General features: G+C 34.1%; 1 protein-coding gene across 1 annotated transcript in view; it reads right to left on the reverse strand.

Moving 5' to 3' along the window:
• Positions 1-22,429, reverse strand: part of LOC134230744 (phosphatidate cytidylyltransferase, photoreceptor-specific-like) — a 57,696-nt gene that overhangs the window by 14,614 nt on the left and 20,653 nt on the right. Inside the window, exons 4-8 of the mRNA XM_062712584.1 lie at positions 19,876-20,052; positions 19,577-19,696; positions 13,349-13,431; positions 4,548-4,704; positions 1,067-1,219 (exon numbers count right to left, since the gene is read on the reverse strand). Of these exons, the coding sequence (XP_062568568.1) occupies positions 1,067-1,219; positions 4,548-4,704; positions 13,349-13,431; positions 19,577-19,696; positions 19,876-20,052 (690 nt within the window). The remainder of the gene's footprint in view (positions 1-1,066; positions 1,220-4,547; positions 4,705-13,348; positions 13,432-19,576; positions 19,697-19,875; positions 20,053-22,429) is intronic.

Here is a 22,429-nt window from a genome sequence, read left to right on the forward strand (position 1 = left end):
AATGTTCATTTTATTGCAAAAACAATGTGACCTTAATTTGTGCGAAAAATCATGTGAGCTTAGAAAGTGCGTTGAGCTGTAATCTATATAACCCCACCCTTAGTCCCTAGCACTAGATCCCTTGACTCTGGGGCCATAAAATTCACAATTTTGAAAGAGACAGCCTAATTTAAGATAACTAAGTACTTGGTTAGCTTATCTTATGCCAAGGAACAGAGAAGAAGATTTTCAAAGAAATAATGCTCTTTCACTATATGATCTATATAGCCCCACTAAGACCACAATCCCTCACCATGAATTTCACAATTCTGGTAGTAGACTCAATGCTTATTATAAACATGCAAGCCAACAGTTTGACTACTTGATATCTAGGAGTGAAGATTTTTAAATTTTGGCAGTTTTAGCCCCACCAATCAGGCTCCCGGGGGGGGGGGGGGGGGGGGGGGGGGGGGGGGGAGGCAGGGACCCTGAAATTCATAATTTTTTCCCCTTCACCCATACATGCTATATGCCAAAATTGGTTGAAATTGGTTGAGTGGTTTTAGAGGAAAAGTTGAAAATGTTCAAATGTTAACGCATGACCAATGCAGACAGACAAAAACGTGTAATATAGGTCCCCTGAGTGACTCAGGTGACCTAAAAATAAAGTGAATTGATTTCTGTGAAATTAAAAGAAATAATACTGTAAATCATTTTAATTCCATGGTGTTAAAATTTCACGATCTTTCAAAAAGTTTTAATTGCGATGGTTTTAAATTTATGCTGCAAAAAATTAATTCAAATTTTCGTATAAGCATTTAAACGTTTGTAAAACTAATAATAGCATTCACGATGGGTTAAATTTCGAGGAAAAAAGATAAATTGCGAACATAGCAAAATTAAAACCATCGTGATTATTTGCCAATCTAGAGTACTAACAAGTCAATGAAACAAATATTTTTACTCATGATATTGTGAGTATTTTACAATTCATGAAAGTAATATGACAAAGTTTAACATTGTCCATGAACTTTTCAAACAACCCTTGTACTTATTGCATGAATTTGTCTTATTTGATAATACTTACAATATTGAATATCTTTTGAATCATAAGTGGAAGACTAAATTCCGTCAGAATAAACACAGGATGACGAGTACACTCCATTGATAAATGGTCACTCACATCGTCATATGTTATTGGGCAGACAAAGTAGTCAAATTGTACTAGAATATAAGAAACCTAAAAAAAAAAGTCAATTAAAATCAAAATAAGTATGAAGAAGACCATGATAGCCATAGTAACTTTTTATCCCGATGTAAACTCTGTTCAACTTCCCTACGCCATCTCTTTATATTATACTTTCATGTAAATTAGTTGAATCTGATTGGTCCAGAGTCATTTGTTAAAAAACACTATTACCCACTGAAAAATGAAGCCACACCCTCCAGTGTAGCAACAGACAACAATGCTTGACGACGAGTGATATTCTAAAAAATAGCGACTGCGCAGAATTTATGCACGCACGGTTCACTGTTACATGTATTTGTATAAAAACATTCAGTATACTGTAGATCACTAAGTTTTCGCGACACCTTATTTTCACGAGATAGTCATTGACTCTTTATAAGCGAGACATAATTTTCACGAATTGTTGATTTTCCTCTATATAATCGTAAGGATTTATGTTAAACGCGAGAATGAAATTTTCGCGAGCTCATTGTCTTGCGTAATTACGCGAACATTAAGTTCTCACGAATAAAAAGTGATTTACAGTATTTATAATAATTATTGCATGTAGTTAAGTGTAACATTGAAAATTTTCCCCCCAAGAAAACCACTGTCAACCTGCGCTTCGGTTGACAATGGTTTTCTTGGGGTGAAAATTTTCAATGTTACACTCAACTACATGCAATATTTTATAAATACCCCACCCCCCCACCCCCACCCCTCAACACCACCCTAACTGTGGAAACTCTTTTTCACTATTAAGGTCATTCCAACTTTCTAGTGAAATAAAACATTTTGAAGCTGACCTCAAAAATGTTATCTAAAGTAAGGCAAAATTTACAGTTTAAAGTTTGCATTACAAAATCAATATTCATGCAAGTCTGGTTAACATATGATTTATAGGTAATTGGGAAGGATCAGCTCTTAAATCATTTACTTGGAGAAAATAGGTCAGATGCTGGATTCCAGCATCAATAGCAAGGTTAACGTATCATAATTATTATTAAGTCTGGTTCACATAGGGCTTATCTATAAATAGATATAAAATTGAAATATCTTAATTACTATGATATTAGACATTATAAAATTCATATTTGTTAAAGCATAACCATTTCAGGATATATAATTAATAATACAATATTAAGAATCTTCCATTTTTTCCATTCTTAAAATACAGAGTATACAAGCAAATGACGGAAAAAGCAAAATGATGGATGAAAATTAAGAGATAGCAATAGGTCACCTATGTAAACTCATGTGACCTAAAAATGTAGGTCAGATCCAGCATATGAATCATAGATCACTACAGCATCTGAGACAAGTCTGGTAGTCCTTTGTCAATTTATCTTATACCCTTGATTTATGGTAGCAGCTTTTGACAATGACAAGTTAAAGTACTGAGTAAACACAGTACATTTTGGCCAGAAAGTCGATATCAGGATTTAAAGGAGACTGTACGTTTGGGATCTTGTAATAAATATTCTTTGGTAGTTAGATAATTCCACTGCCAAAGGTCCGATAGATCAGTTGGTAGAGCACCAAACTGGAGGTTCAGCAGGTTAATATTTGAATTTCGGTCTTGTCCATTACATCATCCTCTCTCTAATTACATTTGGTGCTGTGCCATGTCATAAAAGTGACAGATGAAAGATCTGCCAGGTAAAAGCCTGGGTGGGTGCCTTAAGTCAGTGAAGACCTTGAAGGTGGGAATAATGTGGCAGTCAGATGGGTTTGACATCCTTGGCCAGATATCTATAGTTGATATACAGATATATATAGTTGGAAGAGCATCTGACTGGAGATTTTGGAGAGGGTTTCAAATTCCAGTCTCGTCTGTTGCATTTTTCTCCTCTCCCATTACTGTTTCTACTTTGTTGTCCCCCACTTAAAAAGTGGGGGATATTAATTTGGGTCTGTCCGTCCGTCTGTCCGTTCATCTTTCTGTCTGTAACGCTTTTGTTTCCACACGATATCTCAAGAACCCTTTGAGTTTTTGCAATGAAATTTTGCATAGCAACTCCCTATGGACTAAAGAAGAACCCTATTGATTTTGAGGGCAAAAGGTCAAAGGCCAAGGTCATAAATTTGCAAAGTCTGTCTTTTATAACACTTTCATTTCCGCACGATATCTCGAGAACTCTTTGAGCTTTTGCAATGAAATTTTACATAACAACTCCCTGTGGACTAAGGAAGACCCCTATTGATTTTGAGGTCAAAAGGTCAAAGTTCAAGGTCGTAAATTTATACATTCTGTCTGTATGAAACACTATCATTTCCGGGCGATATTTCAAGAAGATTTTGAGCTTTTGCAATGTAATTTTATACCAAAACTCCCTAGGACCTCTCTCACCCCTCTCAAAATGTCCCGCCTCATTTGTTTTATTAGTATTTATTGTATTACATGTCGCTATTTTTAGCACAGGGGCATGAGGAGAGTTATTACGTATAAAACATGTTCTCGGTGGACTTTATATTCTTATTACATCTATTAGAACTGTTTATTAAAGGTTAAATTAAATATCATGCATTGTGTAAAATTTTGACAACATCGAACATGAATATATACATGTATGTGACTTCATCTTTGCATATAATTTGTGCCATTGTAAAGCAGTTCTGTGGTCTAGTGGTATGTCTCTCGCTTCACATGTGAAAGGGCCCGGGTTCGCATCCCGGACGATCCAAATTATTTTTTTTTCGAAATACTTTTTTTTTCTTTACTAAATGATAGTATTCATGTGAAATGAAAAATTTATGAGGTCTGGCTTGTACAAACTCATGAAATCATCATTACAGTGTGATAAATATTCCCTATAAAAAGAATCTTCTATACACATAATAAAGAATAAGCAATCAAATCTTTATATCCATATTGGCATATTTTATTTGCTTCAGTATACATGTATACATTTAATAATTCTATACAAATTCAGTCAAGGGGATCTGACCCTGACGCGCGCGCGCGCGCGCGCGCGCGCGCGCGCGCGCGCGCGCGCGCGCGCGCGCGCGCGCGCGCGCGCGCGCCCCCCCCCCCCCCCCCCCCCCCCCCACCCCCCAACTGCACATGGTTTACTTTTTCCCTAAGCGGGGGACACAAATTCTCTAAATTAGCTTGTTTAAGTTTGTTATGAAATGGTTCAGTTCCTTGAATTTTCAACATAATAAGTGTTCTATCTTATTTATGAAATTGTATTCATTTAATGAAACTTAAAGTAGGTCCAAATACACAATCTTTCAACAAATTTAGTTTACAATTGGTTTAAGATTTCTTTGTGAATAGACACAATCTGTGCTATCTTTTGTTCAGGTTAGGTGAAATATTTGCAATACGTAATTTTACCATAAATCCAAACAGTACTGTAGAAATTGCTCCTCCTATGAAGCCTTCCCAAGTCTTCTTTGGCGAGAGCTTTATCAGTGGTGTTTTACCAAAGAAGAAACCAAACATGTATGCCATAATATCATTACAGATGATCATTGATACAGGAACCAAAAGCCTATATAAAAAAAAAGAAAATAATGAAAAACAAGAGGCTAAATCACTTGAGTATAATTCATACAAGCCTGTAACAAGAGGCCCAAGGGCCTTAACTGAATCACCCGTCTGATAAATTGTACAATCTATCACTTCTATTTGAAGCCTCTAAGTATCCTGCACATATAAATAAAGCCTCTAAATTGCAAAAGTAGGCCATCGTTATATACATTTTGGATAAAACACTCTGAGAGCCCTTGATAATCACCTGACAAAGTGTGATGATTCTAAGCCCCTTATTATCTGAAATATGAAAGATATTGCCACATGATTTCAAAATAAGGTCACAGTGACCAACATTTTGGTAAACATACTCTGAGACCCCAAAATGCCTCAAATGACAAAGTTTGATTATCTTAAGACTCTTATTGTTTGAAATTAGGGGCAGCAAGGGTCTGGCTATAGCTTGGTTTGAGTACAATACCCAGTATAGACATTGCAAAGCAATCAACCCAGCCAGCTCCTGAGGGTAAAATAATTGTTTATTTTTCTTAGATATTCATACAAGCAATGATGCCTTGTAAGGCCTAATAATTTATAATTCTATACATACCGTATATATTTGCCTATAAGTTGTTTTTTTTTTTCTTTTAGTTAAATTTTGGTCCCAAACTCTATGTCTGATTTATATGGTTCCCGTAGGGAGGAAACTATTTCCCAAGGCAGCCAAGCCGCCGAGGGAAACCATAAATTTGCTATTTCTCGAGTTCATTTTCCATAACCGTTTTATTATACTGAAATAATCATAGGTGATTTATTTCTTTTTTTACCAGATATTCTGACATTTAAAAAAAAAAACACTGTTAAGAGGCATAATTACAAATGCAGTGGCGGATCCAGCAATTTTTGAAAGGGGGGGTTCCAGGGTTGTGCCCCTTTAACCCCCCACACACACACACACACTCTCAATCAAAGATTCACACACACGTATGGAAAGATCTAAGGTTGTGGTAAATAATAATTGTATTACGTCTTTTTTTTTTCTTTGAAAAGGTACTGTACCCCTAGTGCGAATTAAAAAAAAAACGAACACATTTCAAAAACTACTGAAGCATTAAATTAAATGGATTTGCAGCATTTCCGAAGAGTATAAAGAATTTTCTTTTAGAATTTGAAAAAAAACAAGAGGCCCATGGGCCTTATAGGTCACCTGAGCATTAAACAAAGAGAATTTACAAGATTATGGCATTCACAATTTTTCAAAAGATATATGATTATAAAAACTTAGCAGTTACATATATTATATAGCCAACACAGCCATGTCAACTAATCAGTAGTGCCCATTTCACACATGAAATTCAAACCTCGCAAATGTTGCATATCATACATGTTATATAAATATAAATACCAAGAACAGATTTCAAACAATTCTCTTATAGTAAAAAGTAAAAATGAAGGTGAGGGGCCTTGAAATTCACAATTATGAAGAATAGGACCCTTATCATCATAACTATATAGGTATGTTCAAATGCTTAATACCTAGGAGCAGAAAAGAAAATTTTCAAAGAATTCATCTATTTTCACTATAATATCAATGGAGCCCCTCTCTCTCCCCAACATGGCATAAAATTCACAATTTTGGAAGAGGCATTCTTGTTCATCATAATTATATACTTAGTTAGTTTATTTAATATGTGTGTGAGAAAAAAACAGATTGTATATGATAATGCATCAAAATGTCCTAAAAACAAATACTGTAAACCAACTTTTATTTAATACCTAGGAGCAGAGAAGAAGATTTTTAAAGAATTCATGTATTTTCACTATATAACCAGGGATAACACCAGAACCCCTGACCCTGGTGGCAATTAATTTTTGCAATCAAGCCTTTTTGGATCTAATGTTAATAGACACATGTACACTTTAAGTACCGATTCGCGGCGAGAAATGTTCGCAACAATGAGGCTCTCGCGAACTTCATAAAAATTTGTCGCACACGAATAAAAGTTGGTTTACAGTAAATTATTTTTATCAAAAGGCCCATAGGCCACATCGCTCACCTGAGATGCATTGACCATGCTATTCTTAACCAGATTTCCCCTCTTGTTATACCTATTGTGACCCCAGACCCCACAGATTTTCATGAAATTTGCACTTTCACTATATACTTATTTAGCTACCCCTAGCACTGCTTGACCCCAGGGCCATGAATTTCACAATTTTGGTAAAGGCCCAGTGGTTCAATTGCAAACAGTTTATTTTTCCAGGAGTAAAGAAGAAGATTTTCAAAGATTGCACTAATTTTAGTGGTTTTGGCCCCACCCCCGGCCACGGTGAAATTCACAATTTTTGTTCTGCACGCTTTTTGTGGAAATTTGGTTGAAATTGGTCGGGTTGCAGAGAAGAAGTTTGAAAATGTTCAAATGAACGCACGGTGTGACACGCACGACGCACGGTGCACGACGGTGCCTAAAAATTGCGATAGGTCATGTTCCTGACCACGGTGTGCACACGATGTGACACGGTGTAAACAAAAGTGCGGCAATGTTCGTCCAAGATATATGATCAAAAAACGGTACATATATTATATAGCCAACGGTGCCGAGTCGGTGTGTCAGCATGGTGTAAACGGTGCATGTTTCATATCATACATTTATATAAAATGTTGTATAATTTTCTACCATTTCTCATAAAAAATCACTCAAAGCAGGTCTATATAATTTATACATATATAGACGTAAAAATAATCCGGAAAACGTTTTATCCCCCTCTCTCTAACTTTCTCTCTCTCTCCCCACATGGCAAAAAAATAAGCGCCCCCCAATGAAATGTGTGTGTTTTAACAGATTGTTTGATAATGCATCATGTCCTAAAACAAAATCAACCAAAATTTATCGACGAAAGTCCGCCATAATGAAGAAAGTGAATTAATGCAAAACTTTTTGGATCTAATGTTAATAGACACATGTACACAAAATATTCTTGAAAGTAAGAATTTTTAAAACGACACGAATAAAATCAGTAAATTATTTTTATCAAAAGGCCCATAGGCCAAAGTTAAACATACATGTACAAAATTTGTTATACCTATTGTGACCCCATTGTACCCCACAGGTCATAATTTGCACAATTGGGAAAATGATGCTTCCACATATAGCATAATTTGGGTGGTTCTTAAAATATTTTTCCTATACAGTACAGCTCTTAAAGGAAGGTTACCGGCCACAACTTGTTAGTGGAAATTCTCGGCGTCTTTGAAGTTTGTTATTGTTTTTTATTTTTTCAAATGATTTCCACGGTGTGAAGTGTGCAAAATATGACATTCAAAATTTCATCCACGGTGCGACACAAGTTAATCCACGGTGCGAGTCGGTGTGTCAGCATGGTGTAACACGGTGCATTTCTTCCAATTTTACTTAAAATGTTGTATAATTCTTTAATTCTTTAAACAAATCACTCAAAGCAGGTCTATATAATTTATACATATATAATCAAAGTAATATTCCAATGTCCAATGCACGTTTTTGGAAGACATGTTCAAAGAAAGTACATTGTTGGTATTGAATGATTAAAAGTAATATCACAATAGTTTATTGTTTTAATTTATTAAGATAGGATAGTATTGGATAATACATTATTCTAATGTTTTATACTTCTATTTGTTATTTATTCTTATTCTATAATAATGTCGGAAGAGTTCCGTCGTCTTAATACGTCGGTAGCGTATAACCTCTTAGGCCCGCACCCTGTATTAGTTAGATCTACACCCTAGGCGATTGAACACAAGATGACACACCTGTATACACACATGCTTGGTCCTGTCGTAAGTTCTCGTAACCCACATATTATTGTTTGCCCCCTCCCCCCATTTTCACTATTACATGTACATTGTATTCCTGTGTCACACATTCACTGTGAATTATAGTTACATATATGTACCTGTTCTATATATAAGTGTACATATTTATATACAATGTATATAATTAAAAAAATTCTCTAATTATGTAACAAAAACAGACGAAAAATAATTCATTTTAGAATTACCTGTGGGGTTATTAAAAAGTATGAAACATAAAGCCCCCTTTCAATCTCTCTCTCTCTCTTTCTATCTCTCTCGGATACCAGTGGCAAATTCAGAGGGGGTACACCAACACCCCCAACACCCCAAACACCCCACCTTGGATTTGCAAAAAAAAGAAACAGAAAGAAGAAAGTCCCTAATTTTTGTTGAGTTTTTACTAAAGAAATATAGATATGTTAACTGAAAGTCTAATGTTGTAATATATTTTTATCAAAGAAATTTGGTTGCGAAAACAAAATGAAACCCCATCCCCTTTACAAAATTTAGGATTTTCGGGTTCGGAGATATATTTTCCTTTCTTTTTCAAAAATTTTCAGGTAATCCATACAAATACTTTTTCCGAGGTTGATCAACCTCCCACGTTTAAAAACAATACTTCATCCTATATCCTATCGAGTTGTTTAATTACAGCTATATGTAAAACGTACGTTATAATTACAACTCTTTTCCCCTTTAATCCCCCCTTTGAAAAACCCTTCAACCCCCAACCCCCCCCCCCCTTTCAAAAATTTTTATAATTTCAATAATGTGTGTGTTACTTCTGCTTCATACCTGTACTCATTTATACAAGGTTAAAATGTTCTTTTTCAGAAAGCATTAATTCGTAATTTACATGACTGTACACATGTTTTGAAAAATACAATTTGTCACTTAATGATTGACATATTTAAACTAAACTTCAGAAAGTGTTAGGTAAATAAGGTATTATTACTTAAAAAAATAATTAATTTTTCATCAAAAGAGACAGTAAATATCTTATATTTGCGCAGTTTCCATGTCCTATCCTTTACCGAAATCAAAGTCTATCAATTTCTTTGAAGTGATTATTACTCGGCAAATCATGGTTAAGATAAGGATTATGCAGTTATAAACACTGAAAACCTATAATAAATGTAAATTATGGAAATAAATATTAAATGCTGCAAAATCTACTGAACAGGCAGAGATGATAATCCGATAAATTTTATTAATTTAAGTAGTGATCAACTTACACGCTGAATACAAAAATCACCAGCAGAATTTTAGGCAAATAAAATCTACTAACTTCAGTACAATTATTACTTCATCCAAAATGTATATCATATGAAAAATGGAAAGAAAAAAAACAGTTTGCAGTGAAAACATATAGATATTTAACGATTTTAGAAATGGTTTGTTACACCCCCCCCCTTTTAGAAAATGATACGAATCGGCAAATCAAAGTTTTATCAAAAGTCAGCAAATTTATGTTTAAGGTTTTAAAAATCTTAATACATGCTTATTTGTGCCTGAAAAAGGATAAATAAATTAACAAAGCACATGTTAGTTTATATTCATTGTTGTAGTGAAACCTGGAAGATGAATTTCGTTTGATATCAGTTGACTGTGTTATACACTTGCTGTGATCTGAGCTAAAGAATGTGAAAGGTGTGATAAACATACAGTGCCCCTGCCCCAACGGCAGAGACCCAATATATTTTTCAAACAGGTGTGAACTCAGAACTGACCATAAGAATGTTTCAAATCACGAGAGAAATTCTTTCCGCGTAAACAGACTTTCAAGGCCACCTAGCATTATGCGATTTTGATTGACAGGTGAATGAGGTGATGCACAAGAATCTCGTGTGTACAGCATATACATTCATTGCATTAAATGGGTTTATAAATATGAACCAAAGTTGTGGAAATTAATTAGAATTATAGAATGATTAATTTTACTTTCCGTAACCTAAATAAAACGACGAATTAAAAAAATAATAAAAACAGCCTATGTAAGATGGGGCTCCCTCTCTCTCTCTCGTATTGCTGTTTACACACTTTACAAGAAAAGAAAAATTGATTAAAATAAAAAAAAATCTTGTTGAAATAATTAAGCACACTAACATAAAGTAGTAAACACTAGTCTATGAAAATAATGTGTGCTGTTACGAGAAATACGCTTGGAAATTATTGCATTTCTGAACAGGTATGAAATATATTGACCAATAAGTGACTCTGTACACTAATTTAAACGAGAATCTGCAATTCATCGATATCCGAGAAATTTGATTTCTAGAAGAAAAAAAATTAGAGGTACAAATATTATGTATATGAGAATGTGAAAAAAAAATCCCGGATAGATGAACATGAAAGTAAAATCTCTCTCTCTCTCTTTCTCTCTCTCTCTGAACATTCTAAAATGTAGAACTGAATTAAAATCAGTTTAATTATTATGAAAAAAGTAAATTATATATGATTTGTAGAGGAATATTTAGAATGCTGCTTTAGCAGTTCAAGCAATTTTTTTTTACTTTTTTTTTAAAGTTTTCGTACTGATTGCATACTATTTATAAACAAGAAAAAAGAATACCCGTTACGCAGGTAGAAATACTTCCACATATTCGAAAGAAATTGAATTTTTCTATGTCTCAAAATGTCAGGTTGAATCAATGGGTACATACAACTGCCAGATTTTTTTGTGAATGTATACAACTAGTCAACTAATAAACTACGTATAAGAAATTATGGTGAATACTAGGGTTTATTTTTCTTGCATGCACTTTTTCTTCCTCGCATGTAGCAACTTACTAGTAAGTATCTTTATTGATATGTGGTCTACTCTATTTATAATATGATTATTTCTGCAAAATAAGTGTATATTCAGAATCTGTATGAATATCATGATATACTTACTATTTTTATTTACGATGTAGGAATCAGATAATGTTGAATTGGTTATGTGATATATTTAATATTAGTGAATATCCTTTTATAACAATTATTTTACAGAGAAAATAATCGCTAAAATTATCGACCCGTGTCTATGTTTCGCCCTGAATAAGTTAAATGGCAATGTACTTGTATGTGGATTTGTACAATGTCATGCGGATTTATCGCTTATATTCGAAACATAATAATTTGCACAATAGACATATATAATTGTTCTTGTTTTCAAATAAATATGAAATATGAATTCAACAGAAATAAAAATTAAAATTTATTCAATATACTTGGCAATCATACCGTCAATGGCGAACCAAAGTTTACACCTCGAAGCTGTTATATTATGAACTCATATGTTTGTTAATGAGCTGTTTGTATTAAGTCAATCTTCATTTTCAATTTTTTTTTTCTAGCTATCAAATAATCATTATCTATAATTTCAAAATTCTAAAACTGAAATGATTTTTATAAACAAACTATTTTCTTCCGTAATTTTCTTGCACGGTGGAACACGGAGGGTGCCCCAAGGAAACGGTAATGTCCACGGTGTTACATGGTGCGTCTCTGGAATAATCGCAATATATGCACACCGTGGAACACCGTGTACACGGTGTAACACGGAGTATTTTACACCGTGTATTTTCCACCGTGGGGTGGCAAAAACTCGTGAGCTGTACTGTATATTTCTATGTAAAACTTGGATTCCCCATTGTGGCCCCACCAAACCTCTGGGGGTCATGAATTGAATATTTAAGAATCTACACTACCTAAGGATGCTTCCACATAAGTTTCAGCTTTTCTGGCCCAGTGGTTCTTGAGAAGAAGATTTTCAAAGATTTTTCCTATATATTTCTATGTAAAACTCGGATTCCCTATTGTGGGCCAGCCCAACCCCCAGGGGGTCATGATTTGAACAATTTAGAATCTACACTAACTTAGGATGCTTCCACATAAGTTTCAGGTTTTCTGGCCCAGTGGTTCTTGAGAAGAAGATTTTTCCTATATATTTCTAATATGTAAAACTTGGATTCCCTATTATGGCCCCGCCCAACCCCCGAGGGGCATGATTTGAACAGTTTAGAATCTACACTACCTTAGGATGCTTCCACTTAAGTTTCAGCTTTTCTGGCCCAGTGGTTCTTGAGAAGAAGAAAGATTTTAAAAGATTTTTCCTATATATTTCTATGTAAATCATGATTCCCCATTGTGGCCCAACCCAACCCCCAGGGATCATGATTTGAGCAGTTTAGAATTTACACTACCCCTAGGATGCTTCCACATAAGTTTCAGCTTTTCTGGCCCAGTGGTTCTTGAGAAGATTTTTTTATGCCCCACCCTTTTTTGTCTTTTTTGATTATCCCCCCTTGTGAGGGGACCTGGCCCTTCATTTTAGCAATTTACATTCCCCTTCACCCAAGGATGCTTTGTACCAAGTTTATTTAAAATCGGCCCAGTGGTTCTTGAGAAGAAGTCGAAAATGTGAAAAGTTCAGACGGACGATAGACAAAATGTGATCAGAAAAGCTCACTTGAACCTTTGGCTCAGGTGAGCTAAAAAGTATTTTCACTGACATTTCAAAGAGTTATCTTTGTCTTCATTTTGCTAAAATTCAAGTATGATTTGGACATTGCTTGTTGAAATGTTTTGACGTCATAGTTACATTACTAATAACATGATGTCAAACGAGATTCCTTGAATGCTCCGCCCACTTAACACTTTGATTGGTTAAAATTACTGATAAATATCCATGCGGGAGTAGTCCCAGGGAGTAGCTATGATTTTCCAGGGAGTAGTCTTCAGATGAGGGAAATAGTCTCTTCTCCAGGGAATAGACAGTTTTATGGTATTAATTTTATATACTAAGAGTAATTACAGTAGAGGTATAATAAAAAACCCTACTCACCAAATAAGTCCCTCAAACACATTGTGAATAATTAAATGGGACTGAGTCACAATGATCAGCAAAGTTACATGAGTCCAACCAAACTAAAATGAAACAAAATCATTCTTCTAGAAAATGAAAAAAATATCTTGTCTCCTAGGTATGCAAACTTGTTAATAACTTGTTTGTTAGTTACTTACTTTAAGGTAGGTCACGGGTTTACTGCTTAAAAATTCTTACGAGAAGACATATCCTGAAAATTTGATATAATGTTCTTTGGAATTCACAGCATATTATCTGCAATTTTTATTAAATTTGCCTACATAGTTTTAATGCTATATTGCTGTAAATGCAGTATTGTTGTTAGTACTTTTTTTTACGCTTTACTATTGAAATGTATGGAAAAATGAGGATTTAAGCCAATTTTGTGAAAATAGTTTCTTTTAAAAAGGCTGGATAACTTTTTAAAGACGTAGACGAATTAGTCAGGAATTTCAAAATGTCAAGATAAGGTAAAATCAAAACTGTTAAAATAAAAAAAACCATATGTCTTCTCGCTAGATTTTTTGCCAAGTAGTTTTCTTTCATACTGTTAGAATGTTGCGTTTATGGCGGTATTTATATCTAAAACATCATTTGTTGAACGTAGTCACATTTACAGTACGAGTATAAATATCTTGACATTTGGAATATGCAAGATTTAAAAAGTGGCATAGATACAAAATTTAATTTTATTCATCATTTAATTTATTGCAGAGACATATTGGGATGACCAGCAACTTATTTTCACTGGTATTGTGAAATTCATACTCTGATCACAAAGTCAGAATGGACAGCAGTCTACGCGAAAGTTTAAAATTTTTACAGGACAAAATGTCTGGTAAAAATAAAATTTTTACCAGACCAAACAATTTTTTACCAGACCGACTTTTTTCCCCTTTAAATTCATACATCATTATGACACTGAGATTTAGAGGGTGTGTGGGATGGGGTTAATTCTCACTGTGAAATCTAACCTTAAGTAAATTCAGAGTGAAATAGACAAGTTGAATATTCATAATTTTCCTTTGTAAAAGGTATCTATTATTTATACAATTGCATGCATTTTTTCTTCATATTTGACTTATACAAGATACACTGTATCAAAGATTTTCTTAAATTTAATATGCACTTTCAATGCATATTTATTTTTCCTGAAACAATTCATTATGGTTACTCAAGTTCAATGATCATTTGAAAATAATTCCCCAACCGAATCTATGTATGACCTATCTAAATATTTTTTCAACCAAATCTACGTATGAGCTATCTAAAGATCTCTAATCCCTGACAGAGGAAATTCGAATTAGAATAAAAACGATCATGGCAGGGTTGTAATACATAAAAATTAATCAGGTATTACTGCTAAATTGGTCAATTAAAGGATATTTGTTGGGAATTTGACCATGTGTACCTGTTAATTTAGATTTATTTGGCCTTATTTTCTATCGGACATTTGGTCCTGTATACTGAAATTTTTTACCGACCCGACCTAAATTTTACCGGTAAAAACCGACGGTCCGGTGACTTTCGCATAGACTGGACAGTATAAACATTCCTCGTGCATGAGAATTAATGTACAGCGACAACAACGCGAGTGATTAAATATTAGTACCTTTTTTTTTTAGCATACATGTTAACCTATTGTGATGAAAAATAGGGAGATTCAGACCCTAAAAGCGGTAGCATTGCGTGCGCGTTGTTTTACGCTTGGATTATCGATATATTTCATGTAATTTACATTTAAAAGAAACCTGCAATAATTAATCTTAAATATCAACTGCACTTTAAAGAAGAAGACAGAAACACTTTAAGTTTGACATAAATTGTAAAAATTCAAATATTTTTCATGCTCATCATTTTCCTTTGATTGGCTGTTTAACTTAGCCTTTTGAAGAGTTATCTTTGCTGATATAGCCTAGAAGCAATAATTCTGAATGCATGTTCACCCAGTTCTTAAACAAAACAAATCATGATATGGTTTAAACTAGATCTAAAACAAATTAAGTTCCTATCTTTCGTTATATAAATCAGATTTCCCACGATGATCTAAAACGAAAGTAGAGATGTGCCACATGGCTTTGTCAATCGAGTGATTTCCATTGACTTTATTGAAATCATTTTGAGCTCCTGTGCTTTTATAGACGATGTCAAACGTTTTCATCTAATTCTTAAAAGCTGTATCTCCTTCTTCATGGCAGTGATGTTGACTAAATTTAACGTAACCAATATGTAATCACTGGTAATCTTGTGCTGTTGTCGTTGTCAAATTCGTGCTTGAAATCTATGTACAAATCGATACTAAAAAAGCGTTTGTATGCTTCTGAGTCAAATCACGCGATATCTAACGAGATTTTATTAGAGTGGCCTCAAAAATGGATACCCAAGCGAACCAAAAATACTTTAGATGCAACTTTTGAAGAAAAGCGGTAGATTTCTGAATTAAATCGGTAGGCGGGAGATGGAGTGAAAAAGCGTTAGACTCCCGCCTAAATCGGTAGAGTTAACATGTATGTTTTTAGAATATTCATGGTCAATAGGATTTCAGGCATAACACAAAAATTTGATCAATTTTTTTCGTAAACGGTAAGAAAAACATCCGGATACTGAGGAAATAAACAGGGGGTGGGGGTTACCTACAAGGCTCTTTCTATATTAGTCACAAGCTATAATATATGACCCTAACTCTCAAGCATTTGTTAATTTTGAATTCTCTGAATCAAATTTCAATATGCAAAATGGAAAACACTTGCATTTAGCTTTTACACTTTGAGCTTTTTGTTATAAAAAAATATATAGAAAAAATGATACTTGTAAATTGTTTACAGTGTCTTATAGGTCTTACAGTCCAGGTGTTTGTATAAATTTGATTTTTAAATGTATTTCACAATTTATTAGCCAGCAAAACAATGCGAATACACGAGATTTAAATACATAACAACCAAATAGTTATGATATTGATGATGATAATTTTAAAAAACTTACAAAAATACATGTAATTAAATTTAACCCGTTTTTAGTGATGAGGATTGATTCCATCTTGAAAAGTATCGGCAAATTTTTGCCCCGGCTTTGATTGGCAGTCATGATGCAATACGCATGTTCACCTGAGTTTCAAATAAGGTGCGCACATACAACCCCCCAATTTTTCCGCTAAGCAATTTTTATTTATGATAACTTTTTTTCTGCTTACCTTAATTTTTATGCTGATTTATTCTGATTGATTTTTACCAGTTTAGTTATACTTAGAATATAAATTATTCCTTTCATTTGGTTTTGTATTTAATTAGTCCTAAGATATTACATATAATCATATCAGAATTCAGACTGAAATTTAATTATAAAACATGTACACGTAGTACTACAAGGTTTACGTACAATAGCATGTACTTTGTATTCATCCACTTGATTCGTACAGACTTGAAGTCATTTGCAGAGAATTAAACGGGAAACAATGTAACATTGCCTTTGTGACGTAACTGACGTCATAATCAAATGTGCACAAAACAACCGCTCGAATTGTCGAAATTGTGTACCAAAATTGACGAGAAAAGCAAACCCGCGACCTACCTTAAGTTATTTCTTATAGGTTAAATGACCTTTATATATTAAAGATTCTATCTGGTATCTTCCTATACTATTGTCCAAGCATCTGTCATATATAAACTATCAAGAGATGTTTGTTGAGCTTTTCTGGCCCAGAGGTTCACAAGAAAAAAAAATTCAAAGTTCTTTTTTTTTTTGTTGTGTTTCAATATAAAACTTGGATTCCCTATTGTTGCCCCACTTACCCCTGGGAGTCATGCTTTGAACAATTTAGAATCTACACTACCCCAAAATGCTTCCACATAAATTTCAGCTTTTCTTGCCAAGAGGTTCTTGAGAAGAATTTTGATTTTTCCTACATGTTTCAATGTAAAACTTGAATTCTCTATTGTTCCCCCCACTTATCCCTGGGAGTCATGCTTTGAACAATTTAGAATCTACACTACCCCAAATGCCTCCACATAAACATGATAAATTTTATCTTTTCTGGCTCAGAATTTCTTCAGTTGAAAAAAAGATTTCAATGTAAAACTTTGATTCCATATTGTGTTGCGACCCTACCCACGGGGTCATGACTTGAACAATTTAGAATCTACACTATCCCGGAATGTTTCCACAAAGGTTTCAGCTAAAATTGCTGGCCCATTTAAGTGCTTGAGAAAAAGATTTTTAAAGTATTATACTTTTCAATAAAAAAGTGGATTTCCTATTCTGGCCCTGCCCTACCCCCCGGGGTCATGATTTGAACAATTTTAAATCTACACTATCCCAGGATGCTTCTATATATGTTACAGCTTTTCTTGAAAAGTGGTTCTTGAGGAGTAGATTTTTACTCAGGTGACCTATTGCTATCTGTTTTCATCCGTCGTCATTAGTCGTGCATTAACATTTGAAAATTGTAAGCTTCTTCTGTGAAACCGCTCAACCTATTTCAACCAATTTTGGGTGAAGGGAAACAAAAATTGTGAATTTCAGGGTCCCTGCCCCCCTGGGGCTTAGGGAATGGGGCAAAAACCACTAAAATTAGACTTAGTGCAATCTTTAAAATCTTCTTCTTTACTACTGGACATCAAGCAGTCAATCTGTTGGTATAATTGTAATTAGCATTGAGTCCTCTACCAAAATTGTGAAATTCATGGCCCCAGGGTCAGGGCTAGGGCGAGGCTAAATAGATTATATAGTGAAAATGCATTATTTCTTTGAAATTCTTCTTTTCTGCTCAAGGGTATTATATAATCTAACCAAGTGCATAGTTGAGTTGAATATGGCTGCCTCTCCCAAAATTGTGAATTTCATGGCCCCTCGGTCAGGAGTTCTAGTGCTAGGGCAGGGTTATATAGATTATATAGTGAAAATGAATTATTTCTTTGAAAATCTTCTACTATGCTCCTGGTTATTAAATAAACTAACCAAATACATAGTTTAGTTGAATAAGCTAGGCTACCTCTTTTCAAATTGTGAATTTCAAGGCCCCATGGTCAGGGGCTCTTAGGATGGGGCTCTATCAATTATATAGTGAAAATGAATTAACTTTTTTGAAAATCTTTTCTCTGCTCCTGGGTATTAAGGGGACGAAGGATGTATGGTCACATGACTCAGTTTAATTACGTCACTGATAAAATATGTGTAAAACAAGATTGAAACCACAGTTCTTGTATATTTTTTTGACTGTTTGTTAGCTTTCACTATCTTAAAGCTTGTAAAAGAATATTTAAGACATTCATACTTTCTTGTAAATATCAAATTACGGAAAAAATTGATCCACTATTCTGTTTCCCTACACTGCGCGTCCAACGCGTCGTTGACATCATAGTGGATCTCTCAGTACAGTTAGATTATACTCAGTGAAACACGGGTAGTATGATACCATAAAAACGGGTCATGATCAGTACATGGTGGGGTATTATTTGAATTTGAGAACAAAAAAATATTTTTACATTGTTATTGACGGAAATATTTTGTATATATGTCTTATTTCACTTATTTCCGAAATGTGTGACGTCATAGTTGGGTTCTCCCGTACTCGAGAAATGTAAACATGACACGTTTTTCTCATGTTCAAAACGTTTTCAAACAAATGGCAGTCACCTTAGTATTGCATAAGCTCTTCAGGTCTTTGACTAGTAGAGCTTAAAGTGAAAAAAAAACCCTTAATTTGGGTTCAAGTTATGGGCAATTTCCTAACAATAAAATTAAATTCTGTCATCTCAACTCTTGAAGAAAAGCTGAGGATATGAATGTTAAAACATCACAGACATTAGAGAGAAAAAGTAGAAATCTGATGATAATCATTAATTTCTTTGTTATATTATTACATATGGCAACTATTTGGAAACTGGAAGAAAAAAAACTTTTTCAATTTTTTTCTATCTGTGAAATTAATTTTAAAATTTTGTCACATATCTTGGGCACCAGCAAGGAAGAGAAAAGTGAAGTCCCCTACCCCCCAAATATTAACCCAAGATACTCTTTGTCAAACTTGATTGAAACTGATTAAGTTGTTCCAGAGAAGAAACTGAAAATATTCTTAAATTTATGACAATAATGGATAGTAAATATTAACTTAAATTAATTGCTACAAAATTACTAAAAGACAGAAATAGTTGTACATGGTGATTACTGTAAGGGCATCAGCAGCCTAGATGCTGGGCCCTGTTATCTTACCAATGTAAATTGCTTGAGATAGTGCCTTTTGACAAGACTAAACACAAATCCCACAAATCCGGCCACATAGAGGGAAAACGATATAAACCTGTGGTACTTCACTAAGTGCCGCAGAAATTCCTGAAAATAAAATAAAATTGACACTAATTACATCACTCGATATGTGGTATACACAAAAAGTTAACAAAAAAATTCTGTGAAAATGCCATGCAATTGTTGTGAAATATGGTACTGCTTCATGTACTTTCATTCAGAAAATTAAATGTGTCAACTTTAGAAAGAAAAAAAGATATACTCACCATCCTATGTAGGAGAACTCCAAAATATTCAATGAGGCTCTCTCCATAAAAGAAATAGTTGGATGTAAATAAAAAATACCAGCTTAGTGTTCTAAACCATGGAAGATCATAGGATTTGTATACTGTATATCCAATTGTTATGATTTCATGGAAACACTTGATCTGTATTGCAAATATCTGAAAAAATAAACATTTATTTTTTATCCTTAAATTTATGACAGACTCTAAGTTCACAACGTCTCAATGTGTAGCGGCAGAACTGTAGCTCTCCGAAAAATATATATTGACAGACCGGAGACCTACAGTGCCACCCATAGAAAAAACTGTATATTTATTGCTCACAAAAAGTTGCACTTGATTCTGGATAAATTCTTCCAAATTTGTACCTCAATAGCAAAAATGCTGAATTTTAAAATATCCTTACCTCATTTTAAGGTCTCCTCGTAGCTGACATCTGCACGAAGTGCATTCGACCGAATATATAGACGAAATATTCGATTATCTCAATTTCATGCCATGAAGCGCTTTTAACAACAATTATAAGGAATGTTTTAATTTATTGTGGAAACAATCAAAGAATATGTTAGGAACACATGGTTAGTAATATTTTGAGGGACAGTTTTAAAATCAAGAAGAAATAAATCGAGAAACAGCACACTTTTTCATGCACAATAAATACACAGTTTTTTCAATGGGTGGCACTGTAGCTCTCCGGTCAGTCAATATACCAGTATATTTTTCGGAGAGCTACAGTTCTGCAGCTACTCAATGTGATATTGATGATTTTGTATACATATATGATTTGTGACAAATGTTGTCTATAAGTAAGGCAAATCTTATATGCATATATTTTTTTTCTAGTTAGTGTGCATCCTGAGATTAATATTCATGCAAATTTGGTTTAAGTAGGACATACAGTTAATTGGAAATGAAATAGATAAAATTTAGTAAAACACCATTTTTAGCCTGAAAATTTCACATTAATTTTTGACCAACAGGCCATAATAAAAATATTCCTAGATTCTCATCCCCGCCTGCCCCAATTTTATACCCCCGCCTCGATTTTTTAAATTTCTGTTTTTCTTCATCTAATTCTGATCGGGATCGGTATTCATCTACCATTCTACTTTCGTTTTAAATCCCGCGAAAGTCGACATGATTTTGACAGCTGAAAAGATGGTAATTGCTGTAATACATGCATGACAGGCCTTTAGATCGCTTAGAAAAAAACTTGGTGTTGAAAAAAAAATAAAGGTATGGAACTCTTTTCATGGGGTACCTACTTTCGCCAATGAAATTCTTTTAAATCAAATGCTTTACAATTTTACTTTCTATCCATATCTATTGAAATATAAACAATCTTCATTACTACCAAAGTTCATTCCGTAATTCCTTATACTTCTCGAGATATTCTGAAATCAATTCCCAAATTGACAATAATTTTTTTACTTGACATCAGCTTGGGCCTTCACTAATTGTAAAGCGGGAACGACGGGACAAATTTTCCCCGGAATTTATTCTAAACTCAATGAATATTTGCTCATTTGCATTCAAACTTTACAAGGTTTTTCTTTAATTTGATCATATGGTGTAACTAAGTCATAAACAACATTTTACCGGTCTAATTGTTTTGAAAATCGAAAGGTATATAATGCAATCTGGGAAAATTTCGTCCTACCATGGTTTCATTTACATTCATAATCAACATGGCGGTAGTTGTTGATGTAGACGTTTTCAAATAAATTTTTCGTGAAAGGAATATTATTACGGACTTAACGTTACAATCTGGAGTAAGAAATCAACTTTAAATTGTTGAAAGATTTTGCAAATACTATGTAACTCTTTGCCGCACTTCAAACACCGTCTGTTTACATGTGAATGACCAGGGGCCCAAGCTAATGTCGAGTAAAAGAAAGAAGGTCATTTTTGAAATTGATTTCAGAATATCTCAAGAAATATATGGAATCTTGAAATGAGCTTTGGTAGAATTGAAGACTGTATATCTATGAATAGATTTAAAAAAGAAAGTAGAATTTTAGAGCGTTAGAATAAAAAATATTTTATTAGCGAAATTAGGTTCCCAGTGTAAGAGTTCAGTACCTTTATTTTTTTTTACACACATAATTTTTTTTAAGCGATCCAAAGGCCTGTGACATGCATATATATTTTAAACAAGAGGCCCAGTGGCCACAGCGCTCACCTGAGCACATCGGCTAGGAAAAAGCACATATCAGATCAGAACTGAAAGTTTGGGGGGGGGGCGGGGGGGGGGGGGGGGGGGGGGGGGGGGCTTGAATTTTACCCACCCGGGGGTCATGATTTGAACAAACTAGAATCTACACTACCTGAGGATGATTCCATTTAACAAGAGGCCCATGGGCCACATCGCTCACATGAGAAGCTTTGACCATTCTGTTCTTTACCAGATTTCCCCCTTGTTATACATAATGCATCCCCACCCTACCCCACTGATCATAATTTAGACATTTTGAAATCTACACTATCCCATGATCCTTCCATGGGCACATATGTTTCAGTTTTTTTGGCCCAGTGG

The sequence above is a fragment of the Saccostrea cucullata genome, unplaced genomic scaffold (assembly GCF_032062105.1).
Source record: "Saccostrea cucullata isolate Sc308-1 unplaced genomic scaffold, CSIRO_AGI_Scuc_v1 ctg520, whole genome shotgun sequence".
In the NCBI taxonomy this organism is placed as follows: Eukaryota; Metazoa; Mollusca; class Bivalvia; order Ostreida; family Ostreidae; genus Saccostrea; species Saccostrea cuccullata.